Below are 23,293 nucleotides of genomic sequence, written 5' to 3'. Positions count from 1 at the left end.
CACAGTAACAGCTGATCAAGCAAACAGCTGCTCCCACAGTAACAGCTGATCTTGCAACAGCTGCTCCCACAGTAACAGCTGCTCCCACAGTAACAGCTGATCTATGCAAACAGCTGCTCCCACAGTAACAGCTGCTCCCACAGTAACAGCTGATCTTGCAAACAGCTGCTCCCACAGTAACAGCTGCTCCCACAGTAACAGCTGCTCCCACAGTAACAGCTGCTCCCACAGTAACAGCTGATCTTGCAAACAGCTGCTCCCATAGTAACAGCTGCTCCCACAGTAACAGCTGCTCCCACAGTAACAGCTGCTTCCACAGAAACAGCTGCTCCCACAGTAACAGCTGCTCCCACAGTAACAGCTGATCTTGCAAACAGCTGCTCCCACAGTAACAGCTGCTCCCACAGTAACAGCTGCTCCCACTGTAACAGCTGATCTTGCAAACAGCTGCTCCCACAGTAACAGCTGCTCCCACAGTAACAGCTGATCTTGCAAACAGCTGCTCCCACAGTAACAGCTGCTCCCACAGTAACAGCTGATCTTGCAAACAGCTGCTCCCACAGTAACAGCTGCTCCCACAGTAACAGCTGATCTTGCAAACAGCTGCTCCCACAGTAACAGCTGCTCCCACAGTAACAGCTGATCTTGCAAACAGCTGCTCCCACAGTAACAGCTGCTCCCACAGTAACAGCTGATCTTGCAAACAGCTGCTCCCACAGTAACAGCTGATCTTGCAAACAGCTGCTCCCACAGTAACAGCTGATCTTGCAAACAGCTGCTCCCACAGTAACAGCTGATCTTGCAAACAGCTGCTCCCACAGTAACAGCTGATCAAAGCAAACAGCTGCTCCCACAGTAACAGCTGATCTTGCAAACAGCTGCTCCCACAGTAACAGCTGCTCCCACAGTAACAGCTGATCTTGCAAACAGCTGCTCCCACAGTAACAGCTGCTCCCACAGTAACAGCTGATCTTGCAAACAGCTGCTCCCACAGTAACAGCTGCTCCCACAGTAACAGCTGCTCCCACAGTAACAGCTGCTCCCACAGTAACAGCTGATCTTGCAAACAGCTGCTCCCACAGTAACAGCTGCTCCCACAGTAACAGCTGCTCCCACAGTAACAGCTGCTCCCACAGTAACAGCTGATCTTGCAAACAGCTGCTCCCACAGTAACAGCTGATCTTGCAAACAGCTGCTCCCACAGTAACAGCTGATCTTGCAAACAGCTGCTCCCACAGTAACAGCTGATCAAAGCAAACAGCTGCTCCCACAGTAACAGCTGATCTTGCAAACAGCTGCTCCCACAGTAACAGCTGCTCCCACAGTAACAGCTGATCTTGCAAACAGCTGCTCCCACAGTAACAGCTGCTCCCACAGTAACAGCTGATCTTGCAAACAGCTGCTCCCACAGTAACAGCTGCTCCCACAGTAACAGCTGATCAAAGCAAACAGCTGCTCCCACAGTAACAGCTGCTCCCACAGTAACAGCTGATCTTGCAAACAGCTGCTCCCACAGTAACAGCTGATCTTGCAAACAGCTGCTCCCACAGTAACAGCTGCTCCCACAGTAACAGCTGATCTTGCAAACAACTGCTCCCACAGTAACAGCTGCTCCCACAGTAACAGCTGATCAAAGCAAACAGCTGCTCCCACAGTAACAGCTGCTCCCACAGTAACAGCTGATCAAAGCAAACAGCTGCTCCCACAGTAACAGCTGCTCCCACAGTAACAGCTGCTCCCACAGTAACAGCTGATCTTGCAAACAGCTGCTCCCACAGTAACAGCTGATCCTGCAAACAGCTGCTCCCACAGTAACAGCTGATCTTGCAAACAGCTGCTCCCACAGTAACAGCTGATCTTGCAAACAGCTGCTCCCACAGTAACAGCTGATCAAAGCAAACAGCTGCTCCCACAGTAACAGCTGATCTTGCAAACAGCTGCTCCCACAGTAACAGCTGCTCCCACAGTAACAGCTGATCTTGCAAACAGCTGCTCCCACAGTAACAGCTGATCTTGCAAACAGCTGCTCCCACAGTAACAGCTGCTCCCACAGTAACAGCTGATCTTGCAAACAGCTGCTCCCACAGTAACAGCTGCTCCCACAGTAACAGCTGATCTTCCAAACAGCTGCTCCCACAGTAACAGCTGCTCCCACAGTAACAGCTGATCAAAGCAAACAGCTGCTCCCACAGTAACAGCTGCTCCCACAGTAACAGCTGATCAAAGCAAACAGCTGCTCCCACAGTAACAGCTGCTCCCACAGTAACAGCTGCTCCCACAGTAACAGCTGCTCCCACAGTAACAGCTGCTCCCACAGTAACAGCTGCTCCCACAGTAACAGCTGATCAAAGCAAACACACTTTATCTTTCCCCAACTCCTAAACAAAACATAGAGAGTATGAATACGTAAATGAACAATTAACTATAGATACTAAGAAAGTAACTCGGCCAATTTAACCACAAGGTATATATCTTCCGCATGCGCGCGCGTGCGCCAGCAAGCCTTCGTGGTAAGCCTGTATCTATAGATATCTTTCAGTAGCTATGTTCTCCCTGCAGCCATAAACCATCGCTTGGCGTTGCAACCGTTCATCCTCAGAAAAAAAATTACAATAAGAAAAATAATTCCAGAAGGGTCACTAATTATATAATAATTCAATTAACTGGGAATTTAACACAATCCCGTTAGACTAGGCCACTGACAGTTTATTATGAGTTAATATAAACAATTATCCAGTCATTGGGTACACTCATAGTTGATGTTTGACAGATTTAATAATATTCCAATTAATTAATACTATAGCCATTAATGAATAGCTAATTAAAAACTATTGGTATTCTTTTAACCCGTCGTTCAAGCAGGTTGTTCTTAAACCGCACAGGAAAGGAGGCAGAGAGATTGATACAGCTAAGATACAGAGATAAATTGATAAGCAATGGCTGTATTTGAGGTTCAAATACAGAGCCTCAAACCTGTACCAATGTATGCATCTCAGAGCCCATCTTGTGATCCGTATCATTTCTAGCGTGGTGATAAGAATTTTTTATGGTGTATCAGTACTGTCTTGGTCATCCTCGGATGATTGGTTAAGGATGTAATCCAAAGAGAATTTAAAAATGATCAGTAACGAGGGGCCATAGATGGATAGGTGGATAGAGTTATCGAGGGGAAACCGCCAAGCCATTACGACTATAAAGCTGCAAAGATATATATATTATATAAAATTTGTGAAGGTACCACCTCTGGTCCCAATGTGGGGACCCATAGCCTCGGAGAAGAAAATAAAAAGTATTCAGAGGAGACCTTGTTGTTTCTCACTGAACACTAATATTATCTTCTCCTACCACCCCCATTCTTTTGTATGTACACATATATATTTGCTTTATTTGAACCTTGTTACAAAAAAGGAGTTACATATGGGTTACAAAGATGGTTATCATAGGTTGTTGAGTTCCTCCAGCTCCTCAGATGGCGGGCAGGAACCCTGGATGCAGTGCGCATTTCCCCTCTGTATCGCCTCGCTGAGGCGCTGGAAAAGAAAGCTGGCAGCTCTAGGGTCCCTTGTTGTTTCAATGAGCCTAGAACCCAGTTCCTTCAAAAAACTGGTAGCACTTTTACCCCAGGCGCCGAGTGTCTCAGAAGCAATGGGGACAAAATTGTAGTGGTGATCCAGTTCTCTATACATACGGGATTTGGCTGCTTCCCTGTGGGTGGCAGCGCCACCTGGTTGTGCAACACTGAGGTCAACGTAGGTGTTAGCCAGGGTTGATACGCACGTGTAGTCCCATACCAACTGCTTGCCATTCTTCCAGGGGTTCACTGTGATACCATCCGGGCGACCAATAAGAGCATCAGAGTTACGGGGCGTTAGATAACGGGGCTCTCTTTCAGCTGGGCATCCAGCTGTGGTGAGGCTCCTCTTGATGATGTCATTAACTTCACTGTGCCTCGAGTGCCATCCCCCTGTGCTTTGGCAGAGTAGGCCATGGTGGCCGTACCTGTCAGCCACCACCTCGCCGCAAATACACCTATATCTGGTGTGGATTGGGGCAGCAAGGCGGAGGGCGACAGCAATTCGGAGGGCGTGTGGTGTGAGACGCGTGCCAGTTGCCGACATTGGGGTTGCTAACAGGAAATCCCCTGCATGTGGTGCTGCTACTGATGTGAGGCGAGCAATGTCGTGTTGTGTTGTTGCAGCACCCAGGCACTCTGCAGCAACTTGGTCTACAATGGGACCATCCCAGCTGGATTGCTTGTGGGCTTTTGGGGATGATGGTTGAGGTGATTGGCCTGCACGAGAGGCCCACTCTGTGGCACAGCGTGTAAAATTGGGATCATGTACACCTGCCAGCTGATGTAAGTGGGCAGGTAGAATTTCCTTCACAAGGTCGTCGGATGCTGATAAGGACAGGAAGGCTGGAACAGCTATTTGCGTTGCTGTTCGAACTCCGAGGCCCCCAAGTCTTACGGGAAGAGAGGCTTGTTTCCACTGTAGGTCATCAAGAGAGAGGTTAAGGGCTTTTTCTAGCATTGATTTCAGTAACCGGTCATACTCACTTAGTTTTTGGCTACTGTAAGATGGTGAACACCTCAGAAAGTAGGTTAACCTGGGGAGGGACAGACATCTGGTGATGAGGTAAAGTGCATCATGAGCATCAATATCCTCAATCCTCCCATCCATCCTCTTAAGGTCGGCGATTTTCTTATCAAGGACCTCATCGATGGCTTTCAACCCCAGGGGAGCTCCTAGGAGTGTGCTGTCTTCAGGTTTAGTTTTATGGATATTTGGCAGAAGACCCTCTATTCTCTCTACGATGCCCTGGTTGGAACATATTATTTCACATTTAGAAGGGTTCAGGGTGAGGCCTAAAACTGAACCTTGCTCCTGGATTTTTCTGATGTCCTCCAGGAGGGAGTCTTGGGAACCAGCTAGGGTACCATCATCCAAGAACCAGATGTTAAGCTCGCTGGACAGGACCTCTGTGACTTGTTTGATGACTAAGCAGAAAAGGAGAGGAGCAAGGGGGTCACCCTGTTGGACGCCTTCTCGCGAGTCAATTTCATGTTCGCCAAAAAGTAGCTTAAGATCCACACTGTAGCATGAATGTACAAAAGGGTAGAGGGAAGGGAAATGACTATGAAATGACTATTATATATAATAATAATTAATAATTTATAAATTATTATAAATCACCATATTATATATTATATATATATATATATATATATATATATATATATATATATATATATATATATATATATATATATATATATATATATATATATATATATATATATATATATATATATAAAGTACAATTTGGTAGCAGTCTTTCTTGTAAACATATGTTGTTGAATATCACCGAAAGGGTTATATTAACCATTCTAACACGAATCTTCTCAATATTTCTTAGGTTTTTCTTCACTGTCGAGGGTAATTGAAAAATTAACTCTCCAAAGTTCATTTTCACACTTTATTTATGGTCTGACGCCTAGGGATGAGTTTCGCACGGTCACTCATTACATTCTCAAAGACAAGTTTACTGTGTTTAGCACCGGATTACATTCTCTTTAGGTGAGGAGGTAAAGCACAAGCTCATCAATGGAATAACATAATGGGGGTATTAATGGGGTATTAAATGTAACAACAAGGGACAGGTTATGTTCCTGAGGCAGGGTCATTGGAGCCTGTCTCTGTGTTGGCTCGGGGTCTTGAAGTGGGTAGAATGTAATTATGTGCTAGTAATTCACATCTTCGATAAACTCTGATTTAAGATGATGGACAAAGTTTTCCTTATATGTTTCTTCCTCTTCCAAGTGTCTGAGGCCAGATTCGAGAAGCAGTTACGCAAGCACTTACGAACCTGTACATCTTTTCTAAATCTTTGGCGGCTTTATTTACAATTATTAAACAGTAAATGAGCTCCGAAGCACCAGGAGGCTGTTTATATCAATAACAACAATTGATTGGCAAGTTTTCATGCTTGCAAACTGTTTAATAAATGTAACCAAAGCCGTCAAAGATTGAGGAAAGACGTACACGTTCCTAAGTGCTTGCGTAACTGCTTCGTGAATCTAGCCCCTGGTGTTTTAACCATGTATTCCTGCGTCTCCTGTTTCTCATTCGTGTGTCTGGCCTGTTATCCATGTCTAACGTTTCTCATTTTCATGCACAGTTTCATTATTTTTTCCCGCCAAAAAAGCAGCGCGTTTAAGCGCGCGTCTGCACTGGCGAGAGTGCTTTTGTGTATCAGATGTTGCGTGTTGTGGTGTAGCGGGAAGGGCTACAGTCTCAGGTCGGTGTTCAATCCCCGACCGTTCATAAGTGGTTGGGCACCATTCCTTTCCCCCGTCCCATGACAAATCCTTATCCTGACCCCTTCCAAGTGCTATATAGTCGAAATGGCTTGGCGCTATCCCTTGATAATTCCCTTCCCTTCCGTTCCCTTATCCTTTCCGCGAGAAATGAGAATTGACGACACTAAATCTTACGAGATTCCTTGCCCAATTGCTTCTTAATGCCCGGCGGACCTCTCCGCCAGGGGGCCTACGTCCCGTTTTCTTTGCCTCTTGCTTGACTCCTGGCACGAGACGTGGACTGATCTAGATATCTTGAGGTTATCTTGAGATGATTTCGGAGCTTAGCGTCCCCGCGGCCCGGTCCTCGACCAGGCCTCCTTTTAGTTACCCATCCCCCAGGAAGCAGCCCGTAGCAGCTGTTTAACTCCCTGGTACCTATTTACTGCTAGGTGAACAGCTGCATCAGGATGAAAGAAACTCTGCTCATTTGTTTCCGTCTCCGCCGGGGATGGAACCCGGACCCTGGGACTACGAATTCCTAGCGCTGTCCACTCAGCTGTAAGGTCCCCCTGTGTGTGTGTGTGTGTGTGTGTGTGTGTGTGTGTGTGTGTGTGTGTGTGTGTGTGTGTGTGTGTGTGTGTGTGTGTGTGTGTAATTACCTAAGTGTAATTACCTAACTATAGTTACAGGATGAGAGCTACACTCATGGTGTAACCCTGTAACTAAAAGTAAGTAATTAAGTAATTATCAAAAGAAGGCACCAAACCGGGAAGGCTATGTAGCACCATCAAATGCGCAAAATAATCAGAGGGCGCTAAATATCACCAAGGATGCCAATACGAGAACAAAAACGCATAAGGCGAACGATATCAAAAGTATCCGAGTCACCAAGAATTCTATTGAGGGACAGGTGACCGCGAGGGGCGGTCGGAAAGCAAGACACACGCTCGTCCTGGAAGTCAGGACATTCAAGAAGGACATGCACGACCGTAAGAGGAACAATGCAACTAGGACAATAAGGAGCAGGGCAGCGCTCCATTAAGTGACCATGGGTTAAGCGAGTATGGCCAATACGCAACCTCGCCAGAGCTGTTTCCCACCGCCGGATACGGTGGAAGGAGGACGGCTACGAGGAAACACAACATTTAAGAGTACGTAGCTTGTTACCAGTAACAGACAACCAAGAAGCCTGCCAACGGGTAAGGACTGAGGAATGGATAACCGGGTAAAAGTCGGAATATGGAATGCCTTTACGAGAGATGGGACAAGAGCGGACAGCTTCCTTGGCGGCAGCATCCGCACGCTCATTTAAAGACACACCAATATGGCTGGGAACCCAACAAAACTCAACCGACTTAAATTTACTGTGAACAAGAAACAGCCAATGCTGCATCTCGACAACTACTGGATAAACCGGATTAAAGGACCCGAGAGCCATGAGGGCACTACGAGAGTCAACAACAACTACAAAGGAAGACTGACAACGAGAAAGCAGGAGACGAAGAGCATAGAGAATAGCATAAAGTTCCACTGTAAAGATGCTAGTCTCCGGAGGTAAGCGACACATATAAGTGCGATCAGGAAAAACAACAGAGTAGCCAACACCGTCCGCCGACTTAGACCCATCGGTGAAGACAGAAACGGAGCGGGAGTGAGAAGAAAAGTGCTCAAGGAAAAGGCGTTTTAGAACCGTAGGAGGGGTAAAAGCTTTAGTGATACGGGTCAAGGAAGTACAAAACCGCGGAAGAGGGACTCTCCACGGGGGCAAAGAAGGAACAACACGAGGAGAAACATTAGAAATACGAACGGAAAGAGAATCCTGTAGGCGAGATAACCGGACAGAAAGAGGGAGGTGGTGAAGAGGAACAGGAACCGCAGGAGGGGTAAAAGTTAAAGCACGACAGAGGCGAGAGGAAGGATGTTGTAAGGACCGCGCAAGATAGCGAAGACAGTAGCGATCACGGCGGTCCTGGAGAGACAGGAAGCCAGTGTCAACATACAAGCTAAGGACGGGAGTCGAACGAAAGGCACCAGAACTGAGGCGCAACCCAGTACGATGCAAAGCATCAAGACGGCGAAGAGTAGAAGGAGAAGCAGACGAGTAAGCAGGGCAACCATAATCGAGCTTAGACAGGACAAGAGAGGAATGTAAAGCAAGGAGAGTGCGCCTATCTGCCCTCCAAGAAGTATGGGACAAGACCCGAAGGAGGGTAAGGGCCTTAGAGCACTCAACACGGAGGTAAGAGATATGGGGAGACCAAGACAAACGAGTGTCAAAGAATAACCCCAAAAGCTTCGCGGAATCTTTGTATTCAAGGGGATGACCATAAAGTGACAAAGAGGGACGAAGAACAACCTGTTTCCGCGTAAAAGTCATGGCACAAGTCTTAGAAGTAGAGAACTTGAAGCCATGATCGGTGGCCCAAGACGACACGGCATCAATTGCAAGTTGAAGCCGGCGCTGAAGGAGAGGCGAATCATCACCCTGACAGCAAAGGGTAAGATCATCGACATAGAGAGCGGAGAAGACACCAGAAGGAAGAGAGGAAAGAAGACCATTGAGGGCAACCAGAAAAAGAGTAGTGCTCAGAACACTACCCTGGGGCACACCTTCGTATTGCTGAAAAGAGGCAGAGAGCGCGGTACCAAGGCGCACCCGAAAGGAACGACGGGAGAGGAAGCTGCGGAGAAAGAGAGGGAGATGACCACGAAGGCCAAAAGAATGAAGTTGAGATAGAATATGATATCGCCAAGTGGTGTCGTAAGCCTTTTCCAGGTCAAAAAGGACGGAAACAACGGAGGTCTTCGCAGCAAAAGCAGTACGAATATAGACCTCCAAGTTCACCAGGACATCTGTCGTGCTGCGGCACTTGCGGAAACCAAATTGAGAAGGGGAGAGGAGGTGATGGTGTTCCAGGAACCACATCAGACGAACGTTAACCATACGTTCAAAGAGTTTGCAGACACAACTTGTGAGAGCAATAGGGCGAAAGTCCTTAGGAGAAGTACCCAGAGACCCCGGTTTGCGAACAGGGAGGACAACGGCATCGAGCCAGTCCTCAGGGACTGACGACGACTCCCAGATCCGATTATACAGACTCAGTAAATACTGAGACGTGCACGGAGGGAGATGGCGAAGCATCTCATAATGAATACCATCGGAGCCCGCCGCCGTAGAACCGCAGAGGGCCAGGGCAGAACGAAGTTCAGAGAGAGAGAAGGGATCATTATAGGGAAGATGAAGACGAGTGCAGAAATCTAAAGGACGAGACTCAAGGACAGGTTTACGAAGAAGAAAAGATTGGGGAAGATGAAGACCAGAGCTAACAGAAGAAAAGTGGGAACCCAGTACGGAAGCGACCTGCAACGGGTCCGCCACAAGAGTATCATGGAGGTGAAGGACCGGTGAAACATTGGGAACGAATTTACCCGCTATCTTGCGGATACGCTTCCAGATCTGGGCCAGAGGAGTTTCGGACGTAATTGTTGAGACATAAGATGCCCAACATTCACGTTTAGCCATACGGATGGCCCTACGGGCCACCGCACTCGCTTTCTGAAAGAAAAGAAAAGAATCGGTCGTCTGCCTACGGCGGTGCCTCTTCCAGGCTGCACGCTTACAGCGGACAGCCCGAGCACAGTCCGCATTCCACCAGGGAACGCACTTCCGTGGACCCCGAGAGGAAGAGCGAGGGATAGAGCGGAGGGCAGCGTTGAAGACAGTGTCATGAAAAAGGAGGAGAGCGCGAGAGAGAGGCAGAAGGGAGAGGTCAGAGAGAGTAGCACCGAGGGTAAATAGGGTCCAGTCCGCCTTAGCAAACTGCCACCTAGGGAAAGAGAGGGAAGGGCGAAAAGAGAAAAAGGAAACAAGGATGGGGAAATGATCACTTCCATGGAGGTCATCAAGAACCTGCCACGTGAAATCTAAGTAAAGAGAAGAAGAGCAGAGAGAAAGATCAAGACAAGAAAGGGTGCGAGTCCGAGAGTCCAAATGAGTGGGCTCACCAGAATTTAGAAGAGACAGAGAAGAAGAGAGGAGAAACGGCTCAAGAAGGCGACCCCGGGTATTCGTCAGAACGTCACCCCAAAGAGAATGACGACAATTGAAGTCACCCAGCAGGAGCACAGGCTCCGGTAAGGAGTCTAGGAGGTGTTTCAAATCAGGAAGAGAAAGCGGGACACTCGGGGGGAGATAAATGGAACAAACTGTGTACCATTTCCCCACAAAGATACGAGCAGCAGAACAATGGAGAGGCGAAGGAAAAGTAAAGGAACAAAGGGAACATCAGCACGAATCAAAAGAGCAGAAGAATTAGAAGCCCCAGCAACGGCTGGGGGGGGGGGGGGAGAGAAAGGAATAGCCACGAAAACGACCAGGACGAGCACCAAGCATCGGCTCCTGGAGACAGACACAAAGGGGCGAAAACCGCGAGATCAGAAGTTGGAGTTCGAGGAAATTGGCATAAAACCTCAAACAAAGGACAAAAACAGAGAACAAGGAAGAAACAAAGGCGAAAGAGCAACAGAGCACGTTAAAGAATATCAGGGTCGGGATCAGGGTCAGCAAAGGCAGGGTTAGGGGGCATGGGTAAACTGAGCATAGACGGAGGGAAGGAAACGGAAGAACAGATCAGAGGTGGGCGGGCGGGGTCCGGAGGAGAAGGAGGAGGAGACAACGGAGAGGAGCAGTCAAGGACAGCAGCAGGAAGAGGAGCGGTAGAAAGAGGGGAGCGTACCTCAGCAAGGGCAGCAACCGAGAGGGAAGCGGGGGCTAAAGAAACCTCCATAGCAGGAACAGGGGGCGCAACCACCGAAATGAGAGGGGAAGGAGCGAGAGAGGCAGAAGTAGGGGCCGAGGAAGAAAGCGAAACCTTCTTACCCGCCGGGGAGAAAGAAGGAGAGGAGCCAGGTTTACGCTTCTGACTTAAAGAGACAGGTGTCCCAGCAACCACGTACTGGGCCACGGATTCTAGCGTCTCAACAGGAGAAGCTGAACGAGAGCACACATGACGGCCGTTTGGAGAGCAATGGACATCAGCCCGCGCCGACTGGCGGCGGGGAGAGTCAAGAGACGGAGGGGAAGGATGGGAAGGAGGAACGGAGGGAGACGAGGAAGAAGACACAGGAGACACGACAGACCGGGTAGAAAGAAGGGGAACCCCAGACAGAGGACCAGGAGGTGGATCCTTTGGGAGAGAACCCAAAGGAACAGAGGAGGGGGCAGTGGGCGTATCAGGGTCCAAGGCCCGGAAACGGTTGTGAATCTGAGGAAGGCGGGAAGGACGAGGAGAGGAAGAGCGCAACACGCGAGCATAAGAGATATTAGCATAAGGCGGGAGCCGGCGAACCTGGTGTCTCGCCTCAGGAAAAGATAAACGCTCCCGGTGCTTCAAGTTGAGGATGGCTGCCTCAAGCTTGTAATGGACACACGCACGGGAGAAGGTAGGATGGGCCTCACCGCAGTTGAGGCAACGAGCCCGGGGAGAAGTGCACTCCGACTTAGAGTGACCTTCGCCACCACACAAAGGACAGAGAGAGACAGTCCCGGAGCAGCGGAGGGCACCATGCCCAAACCTCCAGCACTTGTTGCAGAGCCGAGGAGAAGGAATGTACTCCTGGACAGAGCACCTGGCACCAGCAAGAATGACAGAGGGTGGAAGGGTCCTTCCATCAAAGGTAATCTTCACAACCCTGAGGGGTTGACGGCGACTACCACGAGGGGGACGAGTAAACGTGTCCACCTGGAGAATAGAATGGCCCTGGGCAGCAAGGATATGTCGAATATCGTCGTGGCAGTCGCGCAGGTCCCGAACACCGGTCGCAACATGGGGTGGGAGCAGAATAGTGCCAACACTGGCATTCAACTGAGCGTTCTTCGAGACCCAAACAGGGGTCTCGCCAAGGCAGGATAAGGCAGCCAAGCGGGAAGCAGCATCCTGAGAAGGAGCAGCAACGACACGTGTACCGAGACGAGTGGGGTTGAAAGTAATGGAGGCATCCACGGAATCAACGAGATGTCGATGGAGGGAGAAATCGTCAGGAGGCGCAGAATCAAGAGGAAGGAGATAAAAATATTTGGCCCACGAAGCGGGACCAAACAAGGCTTAATAGGTAGCAGAACTGGAAGGAATCGAGCGAGGGCGGCCGCGACGAGGACGGCAGTGAGAACCCCCAGAGAGAGAGGGGGGGTTAAAAGGCGCAGTAGTTACAACTAGAGAAGGAGCCGTGCCAGGGGACGAGGTAGTCAACACTGGGGGCTTGGGGCTCGACCCAACCACAGAGGAGGAAGGGGAGCCAGGGGAAGGAGTCAGAGAGGCCAAAGGAGGAGCAAGGTCGGGGCCCAATGCAGCGGAGGCTGCAGAGCCCGGTCTTCCAACACGGACTGACTCGGGGGCTTGGTCGCCCACCCCACGAGCCTGAGAAGGTAAACCAGAAACAGCCGAAACAGGGGTCATCATCATTACGAAAAGAAAAATTTATTCACGAATGTGCCCCCACACCCACCATGGAGCCACAATTAGAGGCCGGACACCCAACAAGAAGCTATCGCCGATCTTGCCGGGGCCTCCTAGGGGTGCGTCGTGAGTATACACCCAACAAATGCCACCTTAAGAAACCGACAGTCCGTCGAGATCGGGTTCAGTGACGAAAGGGGGATTGACAATAAAAGGTTCCCCTCGCTCTCGACGTCGGGTACTACAGTTCTACGGGTGCAAGAGTATGCCTCCTCAAGCACCCGGGCGTCAAAATAGAAGAAGTCCAAGGGAAGAACCAGAACAAGCAAAAGGTCGGCAGGAAACGGCAAGCAGATAGGAGAAGAGGGGGGAGAAAAACGAAACAGAAGGAAAAGGAAAAGGTGCCCAGCAGAATTGGAGAGGACGGCAGCAGGAGCAGAAGGCTAGAAAAGGACAGAGGACTGTCCCAAGGAGCATCACACTCCGGCAGCCGCCCACGAAGCCCCCACACGGCAACAACGAGCTGAGCGGGGAGGGGACTGTAACTAAAAGTAAGTCTGAAATTGCAAAGCGACCCATACACTCCTCTCACAATATTCTTTACGTGTTTCTCTGGCGACAGCTTATTATCCTAAACCATCCCTAAGTCTCATTCCTTATTAGTGATATGTAATTTCTTTCCACATAATTTTTAAGTTGTGTGTGTGGTCTATTTTCTCAAATTCCACATTCCATAACATGAAATTTATTCACACTGAATTCCATTTGCACTTGACGCTGCAAGCACTTATTTGATCTAGATCAATTTGAAGGGCATTACAATCGTCTGTGTCTCCTGTCTTCCCCAGTATCTTAGTATCATCTACAAACATGTTCATATAATTCTGTATTCCTTCTGGTAGATGGTTTATGTAGACGATGAACATTACTGGTGCCAGAACTGAGCCCTGTGGTACTCCGCTAGTAACACTCCTCCAGTTAGATGCATTGTCTCTGATTACCGCCCTCATCTGTCTGTCAGACAATATTTCATCCGTCAGAAGCCTCCCTGTCACTCATCCAGCATGTTTCATTTTCCAGACCAGCCTCTTGTGTGGGATTCTATCAAAAGCCTTTTTTAAGATCCAGATAGACACAGTCAACCCAACCACCTCCTTCCTGTAGTATCTCTGTGACTATCATAAAAACTAAGTAGATTTGTTACACAGGATCTTCCTGTTCAAAAACCATACTGTCCGTCCGATATTTTATGTCATTACTCTCTCGGTGTTCAACACATTTAGCTTAAACTATTGTTTCTAGTGTTTTGACTACCAGGCTTGTTAATGATACGGATGATAATGATAATTTAGTGGATCCTCTCGACTACCATTTTTATAGATTGTTACTATATTTGCCCTTTTCCATATATCTGTTAATATGCTCCTGCACAAATATATCTGGAATATTAATTGGAGTGGAATGCTCAGCTCAGTTGCACATTCTCGCAGCACCCAAGGTGAAACTCCATCAGGTCCAACTGCTTTTTTTCTTCCTAGTTCCTTGAGTAATTTTTCCACTTCGTCATGAGATGCCTCAATGTATTATATGTTTTTTTTCTGGAATTGGTATTGGGTTTGGCTCTCTGAAATCCTCATTTTGTACACACACTTTGGAACTGTTTATTTAGCATGTCACACATTTCTTTTTCATTCTCAGTAGTCCTGTTCCCCATTCTCAATCTCTGGATGGTATCCTTTACATACAGCTTGCTTTTAATGAGTTAATAGAAAATGCCTGGATCTATTTCACATTTGTCAACTAGACCTTTCTCAAAGTTCCTTTCTGCCTCTCTCCTTACTGTTGTGTAATTGTTTCTTGCTTGTTTGTAGTGCTGGTGTGTTTGGTCTCTTCCTATATTGAACCCACTTTCTTGTCATTTCCTCTCTGACCCTCTCACACTTTCTGTTGAACTAATCCTGTTTCCTGGTCCTGCATCTCTGCTTTGGTATGAATGTTTGGGTCTCGTCGTATATTTCGATGCCTTCGTATTTTTCACAAAATTTGGCATACACCTCATTTACTTCCTTGCCTAGCAACGAGTCTGTCCAATTAAACTCACTAAAGAATTTTCCAAGTTCTCAATAGTGGCCTGTCCTGAAATCGCGTTTATCAACTGTTAAAATGTCCACATTCTGTTCTAGATTATTTCTTAAAGCCTATTTAATGTCCCAGAGGACGTGATCACTCTTTCCCAAGGGAGGGAGGGACTGGATGTTAAATATCTCTTCTTCTGTCCTGGTGACTATTAGATCCAGTACTGACGGAACATATCCTTCCCTCATTCTTGTGTGTGTGGGATTACCCCTAGTTGTACTCACTTAGTTGTGCTTGCGGGGGTTGAGTTTTGACTCTTTGGTCCCGCCTCTCAACCGTCAATCAACTGGTGAGCTATGTGTAGTGTACACACACACACACACACACACACACACACACACACACACACGTGTGTGTGTGTAATCACCAGGTATGTTTTAATACCGCCCCCCACAGACTTACTGCCAACAGTAACAGCTTAAAGAGTCGACACCACACTCACCACCACGGTCCGCCACGCTCTGAGTGCGACACAGCAGGGGGGGGGGGGAGGGAAGAAAGAGATCACAGAGTCTGTGCCAAAGCCTGATCTATGTTTCTGCCAGAGTTACTGTTGTACCAGCTGTTGTTGAACCAGCTGTTGTTGTACCAGCTGTTGTTGTTGTACCAGTTGTTGCTGTTGTACCAGCTGTTGCTGTTGTACCAGCTGTTGTTGTTGTACCAGCTGTTGCTGTTGTACCAGCTGTTGTTGTTGTACCAGCTGATACTGTTGTACCAGCTGTTGTTGTTGCACCAGCTGTTGTTGTACCAGCTGTTGTTGTTGTACCAGCTGTTGTTGTACCAGCTGTTGTTGTTCTACCAGCTGTTGTTGTTCTACCAGCTGTTGTTGTACCAGCTGTTGTTGTACCAGCTGTTGCTGTTCTACCAGCTGTTGTTGTACCAGCTGTTGTTGTACCAGCTGTTGCTGTTGTACCAGCTGTTGTTGTACCAGCTGTTGTTTTACCAGCTGTTGTTGTTGTACCAGCTGTTGTTGTTGTACCAGCTGTTGTTGTTCTACCAGCTGTTGCTGTACCAGCTGTTGTTGTTGTACCAGCTGTTGTTGTTGTACCAGCTGTTGTTGTACCAGCTGTTGCTGTTCTACCAGCTGTTGTTGTACCAGCTGTTGTTGTACCAGCTGTTGCTGTTGTACCAGCTGTTGTTGTACCAGCTGTTGTTTTACCAGCTGTTGTTGTTGTACCAGCTGTTGTTGTTGTACCAGCTGTTGTTGTTGTACCAGCTGTTGTTGTTCTACCAGCTGTTGCTGTACCAGCTGTTGTTGTTGTACCAGCTGTTGTTGTTGTACCAGCTGTTGTTGTACCAGCTGTTGTTGTACCAGCTGTTGTTGTACCAGCTGTTGTTGTACCAGATGTTGTTGTACCAGCTGTTGTTGTACCAGATGTTGTTGTACCAGCTGTTGTTGTTGTACCAGCTGTTGTTGTTGTACCAGCTGTTGCTGTTCTACCAGCTGTTGCTGTTGTACCAGCTGTTGCTATTGTACCAGCTGTTGCTGTTCTACCAGCTGTTGCTATTGTACCAGCTGTTGTTGTACCAGCTGTTGCTGTTGTACCAGCTGTTGCTGTTGCACCAGCTGTTGCTACTGTACCAGCTGTTGTTGTACCAGCTGTTGTTGTTGTACCAGCTGTTGCTGTTGTACCAGCTGTTGCAGTCGTACCAGCTGTTGCTGTTGTACCAGCTGTTGCTGTCGTACCAGCTGTTGTTGTAGCAGCTGTTGCTGTTGTACCAGCTGTTGTTCTACCAGCTGTTGCTGTTGTACCAGCTGTTGCTGTTGTATCAGCTGTTGCTGTGGTACCAGCTGTTGTTGTTCTATCAGCTGTTGTTGTTGTACCAGCTGTTGCTGTTGTACCAGCTGTTGCTGTTGTACCAGCTGTTGTTGTTCTACCAGCTGTTGTTGTACAAGCTGTTGTTGTACCAGCTGTTGTTGTTCTACCAGCTGTTGTTGTTCTACCAGCTGTTGTTGTACCAGCTGTTATTGTACCAGCTGTTGTTGTACCAGCTGTTGTTGTTCTACCAGCTGTTGTTCTACCAGCTGTTGTTGTACCAGCTGTTGTTGTACCAGCTGTTGCTGTTGTACCAGCTGTTGCTGTTGTACCAGCTGATGCTGTTGTACCAGCTGTTGTTGTTGTACCAGCTGTTGCTGTTGTATCAGCTGTTGCTGTGGTACCAGCTGTTGTTGTTCTACCAGCTGTTGTTGTTGTACCAGCTGTTGTTGTACCAGCTGTTGTTGTACCAGCTGTTGTTGTACCAGCTGTTGTTGTTGTACCAGCTGATGCTGTTGTAACAGCTGTTACTGTTGTACCAGCTGTTGTTGTTCTACCAGCTGTTGTTGTTCTACCAGCTGTTGTACCAGCTGTTGTTGTACCAGCTGTTGTTGTTGTACCAGCTGTTGTTGTTGTACCAGCTGTTGCTGTTCTACCAGCTGTTGCTGTTGTACCAGCTGTTGCTATTGTACCAGCTGTTGTTGTACCAGCTGTTGCTGTTGTACCAGCTGTTGCTGTCGTACCAGCTGTTGCTGTCGTACCAGCTGTTGCTGTTGTACCAGCTGTTGCTGTCGTACCAGCTGTTGCTGTTGTACCAGCTGTTGCTGTTGTACCAGCCGATGCTGTTGTACCAGCTGTTGCCGTTGTACCAGCTGTTGCTGTTGTACCAGCTGATGTTGTTGTACCAGCTGTTGCTGTTGTACCAGCTGTTGTTGTTCTACCAGCTGTTGTTGTTCTACCAGCTGTTGTTGTACCAGCTGTTGTTGTACCAGCTGTTGTTGTACCAGCTGTTGCTGTTGTACCAGCTGTTGCTGTTGTACCAGCTGTTGCTGTTGTACCAGCTGTTGTTATTGTACCAGCTGATGCTGTTGTAACAGCTGTTACTGTTGTACCAGCCGATGCTGTTGTACCAGCTGATGCTGTTGTTCCAGCTGTTGCTGTTGTACCAGCTGTTGCTGTTGTACCAGCTGTTGCTGTTGTACCAGCTGATGTTGTTGTACCAGCTGTTGCTGTTGTACCAGCTGTTGCTGTTGTACCAGCTGATGCTGTTGTACCAGCTGTTGCTGTTGTACCAGCTGATGCTGTTGTACCAGCTGTTGCTGTTGTACCAGCTGATGCTGTTGTACCAGCTGTTGCTGTTGTACCAGCTGATGCTGTTGTACCAGCTGTTGCTGTTGTACCAGCTGATGCTGTTGTACCAGCTGTTGCTGTTGTACCAGCTGTTGCTGTTGTACCAGCTGTTGCTGTTGTACCAGCTGTTGCTGTTGTACCAGCTGTTGCTGTTGTACCAGCTGTTGCTGTTGTACCAGCTGATGCTGTTGTACCAGCTGATGCTGTTGTACCAGCTGTTGCTGTTGTACCAGCTGTTGCTGTTGTACCAGCTGATGCTGTTGTACCAGCTGATGCTATTGTACCAGGTCTTTATCTTGAAACAGTAAGATGGTCTCTTCTTCATCTTGTGTAAGTTAAGAAGTCATAGAAGGACCTTATATGTAGCCTGTTCTTAGGTCGTCTCGGAAGTTGAGTAGAACTTCTTGCAGATTCTTTAGACTTCCTCTGTCTTGCCTCTTCCCAATAGCTTGGCATTCTTTCCACAAAGTTCTCTCTCCGCTTGAGAGAGATCTCCATTCTCACTCTTTCCTGTCACAGATCTTCCTTTTTAAGCATCCCAATTGTTCCATAGTTTCTCCAGTCTTCGTCTCAAGTTTGTGTGTAAGTCTCTGAGCTGGACTGTGTCTAATGTGTTCTGATAGTTCCTAGAGGGAGAGTCTGCTCTTCCATCTCCCTCTCTCTCTCTTTCTCTCTCTTTCTCTCTCTTCCTCTCTCTCTCTCTCCGTCTCTCTCTTTCTCTCTCTTCCTCTCTCTCTCTCTCTCTCCCTCTCTCTCTCTCTCTCTCTCTCTCTCCGTCTCTCTCTCTCTCTCTCTCTCCGTCTCTCTCTCCGTCTCTCTCTCTCTCTCTCTCTCTCTCTCTCTCTCTCTCTCTCTCTCTTGTATTGACGCAGTCATCGCCTGATAGAACACCAGTAAGTGTGTTAAGTGTAGCTTCCTTACTTCTGGTAACTCATCTTGGGTCTTGAGAACAAAATACAATTTGCTTGAGAGTGATTCATCTGTAAGATTGGCCTCTGTGTGTGCTCATCTGGATCTAAATGTCGGGTTGAGCTACAGCTCCCGGGCCCGTCATCTGAATGGTTTTAAATGAATGTAGTGACTCATTCCCCACGTTTTTTATCATATTTACATTCACAATGTTGAATCGACTTAGTTCCTACGACTTCTAAGCCTAAACTGTTCCAATTATGAACAGGTTTGATACTGAACAAGTTCTTTATGACGTTTCTGTGACCTTTTTTCCTCTAGTTTTAATGTATTATTCATAATTCTGCTGTTTGAACAACGCTGCTTTGTCTATTTTATCTGGTTTCCTTAGAATCTTATACGTCGTTATCATGTCCCCCCTATCTCTCCTTTCCTCCAGGGGGGGGGGGGGTGGGACATTTAGTTCTCTCAACGTTTAAAATTCTCCCAACCAAATTCAGGTCTCTCGACCACATGACACAATATATTTTTCTGGGTGAACGGACATGGAGAGAGAAACGCTTCGAGGCAGTGGAGAAGAACTTCCTGAATCAACATATTAGAGACGCTACACAAAAGAAGATATGACCGTCCAGCCATAAACAACTCTATTACAGAGTTATAGAGCATTTGGTCATGTATGGGAAAGTCAGGGATGGGAGGGAAGAGAACTGTCAGGGGGAAAGCGCCAAGCCATTACGACTATATAGCACTGGGAAGGGGTCAGGATAAGGATTTGGGATGGGACGAGGGGGAAGGAATGGAGCCCAACCTCTTGTGGACGGTCGGGGATTGAACGCCGACCTGCATGAAGTGAGACCATTGCTCTACCGTCCAGCCCAATTGATTGAGGGGTCTGAATGGGACGTGTAGACCAGTGGGCTACACTCTCCAACATTTGTCCCAACAACTCTCACCTCCTGACTTTACATGAGAGCAGCGGTGACGCTGAGAGTGAGAGTGAGAGGAGTGAGTGTGGAGAGTCAACATTCTCATCAGCTCAGATCGACATATTTAAGACTACACTACGGGCTCACCATAGCCCGTGCTACTTAGAACTTTTTGTTCCAAGTAGCGAATCTTTAACAACAACACCTCAAGACTACGAATCCCCATGATGAACAGATGCATGAGGGTGAAAGAAACTCTGCCCATTTGTTTCCACCTCCGCCGAGGATCGAACCCGAAACCTAAGGACTACGAATCCCGAGCGTTGTCCACTCAGCCGTCAGGCCCCACCCTTTCTACAAGTTTCTGAATGCAAAACATACGTAGTCCACTATGCTATATGCTGCTAATATTATTATTATGCTAACTGCGGCTGGTGGGGTTATGTCTACTCCCAGGCAGACATTTTTTGAGCTCCCAGGTACTCCCAGGTAATTTTTCTCCCAGGTAGACATAAGCTTTATTTAGCTCGTCTTATGGTTAAACAATCTGTCTTCCCTTCATCCAATACGCAAGTCATCATAACTTCTTTGTTTGTAGTGTTTGTATTTTGTACATACAAACGTTATGTGTGTGTGTGTGTGTGTGTGTGTTTGTGTGTGTGTGTGTACTCACCTAATTGTACTCACCTAATTGTGCTTGCGGGGGTTGAGCTCTGGCTCTTTGGTCCCGCCTCTCAACCGTCAATCAACTGGTGTACAGATTCCTGAGCCTATTGGGCTCTATCATATCTACATTTGAAACTGTGAATGGAGTCGGCCTCCACCACATCACTTCCTAATGCATTCCATTTGCTAACTACTCTGACACTGAAAAAGTTCTTTCTAACGTCTCTGTGGCTCATTTGGGTACTCAGCTTCCACCTGTGTCCCCTTGTTCGCGTCCCACCAGTGTTGAAAAGTTCGTCCTTGTTTACCCGGTCGATTCCCCTGAGGATTTTGTAGGTTGTGATCATGTCCCCCCTTACTCTTCTGTCTTCCAGTGTCGTGAGGTGCATTTCCCGCAGCCTTTCCTCATAACTCATGCCTCTTAGTTCTGGGACTAGTCTAGTAGCATACCTTTGGACTTTTTCCAGCTTCGTCTTGTGCTTGACAAGGTACGGGCTCCATGCTGGGGCCGCATACTCCAGGATTGGTCTTACATATGTGGTGTACAAGATTCTGAATGATTCCTTACACAGGTTCCTGAACGCCGTTCTGATGTTAGCCAGCCTCGCATATGCCGCAGACGTTATTCTCTTTATGTGGGCTTCAGGAGACAGGTTTGGTGTGATATCAACTCCTAGATCTTTCTCTCTTTCTGTGTGTGTGTGTGTGTGTGTGTGTGTGTGTATGTGTGTGTGTGTGTGTGTGTGTGTGTGTGTGTGTGTGTGTATGTGTTTGTGTGTGTGTGTGTTTGTGTGTGTGTGTGTGTGTGTGTGTGTGTGTGTGTGTGTGTGTGTGTGTGTGTGTGTTTGTGTGTGTGTGTGTGTGTGTGTGTGTGTGTGTGTGTGTGTGTGTGTGTGTATGTGTGTATGTGTGTGTGTGTGTGTGTGTGTTTGTGTGTGTGTGTGTGTGTGTGTTTTCTTGTTCTTACCTAATTTTGATTACAGGAGTTGAGCTTTGGCTCTTTGGTCCCGCCTCTCAACCAGTCTATTAACTGATATTCAACTTCCTGTGGCCGTTTAGAATGGCTCTATCATATTTATTCTTTATCTAGTCTATGAACTCTCCAAAGAATTTGGTATGTGGTAATCATTTCTCCTCCAAACTTTCCGTCTTCCCTCGAGGTTTAATCCCTGTACCTTACTAGTCTAATTGCATACCTCAAAATTTTCTCTAAGTTCACTTTGTGTTTGACCAAATCTGAACTCCATGCCGGCGCTGCATACTTCAATCGGTCTGACATACGTGATATGTCACATGTATTTCTAAACGTTTCCTTGCACAAGTCCTGCTCATGTCGCTATTGATATCTTTTTATCTATTTATTAATTTATTTATTTATACAAGAGATATACATTCTGATAAAGGCCCTAACACGAATAGCTTTTCGGGCAGGTCTTTAATCTTAATTTCCGCAGAATACGACCCGCCAAATCGTTAAACAACCAGGTACCTATTTTACTGTTGGGTAAACAGAGCCTACAGTTAAGGATTGGCGCCCAGTCAATCCTCCCCGGCCAGGATACGAACCCAGGCGTAAGCGCTCGGGAAGAGCCACGCGAGTGTCTTACCACTACGCCACGGGGACAAACCCTTTTGACGTGGGCTTGGGTGAGATAGGTCTGATATCGGCCCACAAATCTTTCATCCGGATTCTTGAAGAATCCGGATGTGGTCAACATACTTCAGCCACGTTATTGTGACTCATCGCCTGCATATGAATCCGGATGTGAATCCGGAGAAGGATTCACAACCCATTTGGTACCTTGTGTCTTCCTCTGTCTTAATCCTCTTCTTAATTTTTCTGCAGAATCCAGGACCTAGATTCAGGAAGCTCTGTGTATTTCTTCGTAAGTGGGTTTGCTACGAAGGTTCCTAAGTGCGCCCTAAGAAGATGCTTAGGTGCGATTCAATAAGGTATACTTAGGAAGAAAAATTGTTGGTTCACCTGCGTGCCGATAGAGGTCACTACTGTGTTTCGTTTGGCCAATCAGAGAGCAGCAACATTCTTCATATTGAAGATTTAGCGCTGGCTTATCGCAGCTCTACTGCCTCCTATTTACGTCGAATTTTCTTATAAAATTAGTATATTTCGAAGTAAAACAATGTTTTTTCAACTTCTACAGCCAGCACCGACATTGTAGTAAACAAATATGTTACATTTGTTGTTTACCTACGTAATTCTAAGAGATGCTGTGTAGCTGTCCTTGTTGCTCGGAAGATGCGCTGACAATTATTGTATATATTTACTGAATTTACCCAAGGGCCACTAACTATCTAGTGGCCTCGAAGAGGACAGAAAGCCGGCGGCTTGTTGAAGGGCCCGCCAATTGTCTTAATTATATTTTTTAGCTGGAATTTGGCATTTACGGCTTCAGCGGGTAGGCCGTTCCATGGGTTTATAGCCCTCTTAGTGGAAAAAAACATATGTTTTCTGTCCTACTTGAGAGAACATACTCTCCAACACTATATCTGTGATTGTCCTGTTATCAGTGACTTCATACCAAATGGTATGAGGTATTTTGAGCTCTGTAATTACTTCATACACTCAGGAATATTGGAAGATATTCTTGTGCTGCACCCAGATTTTGCCAGTGGAGGCTAATAGATCAGCATTAAGTATTTTGTTCTCTCCTAATTCCATGTATGACTGGCCATCCTGTGAGGTGAGGATGTTGGATGAGCTTGTAGCTGGTTTTTGATCTATACTGTGTGGTCCTTTAGACAGAATAGGGAAGCAGCACATTGCTG

At 47.3% G+C, this 23,293-nt stretch overlaps 1 protein-coding gene across 1 annotated transcript; it reads right to left on the bottom strand.

Moving 5' to 3' along the window:
• Positions 1–15,442: 15,442 nt before the first annotated feature.
• Positions 15,443–21,753, bottom strand: LOC123748970 (transcription factor SPT20 homolog). Its single transcript, XM_069336379.1, has 7 exons — positions 21,703–21,753; positions 17,765–18,277; positions 17,345–17,596; positions 16,886–17,047; positions 16,478–16,843; positions 16,073–16,363; positions 15,443–16,027 (listed from the first exon to the last, which is right to left on the bottom strand). Exons 1-7 carry the CDS (start codon positions 21,751–21,753, stop codon positions 15,443–15,445), a joined length of 2,220 nt encoding a protein of 739 aa, XP_069192480.1.
• Between the last annotated feature and the right edge of the window lie 1,540 nt (positions 21,754–23,293).

Source organism: Procambarus clarkii, chromosome 4 (assembly GCF_040958095.1).
Source record: "Procambarus clarkii isolate CNS0578487 chromosome 4, FALCON_Pclarkii_2.0, whole genome shotgun sequence".
NCBI classification, from domain to species: Eukaryota; Metazoa; Arthropoda; class Malacostraca; order Decapoda; family Cambaridae; genus Procambarus; species Procambarus clarkii.
Note: the sequence above shows the minus strand (reverse complement) of the source record. Positions and strands in the feature narration are given on the sequence as shown.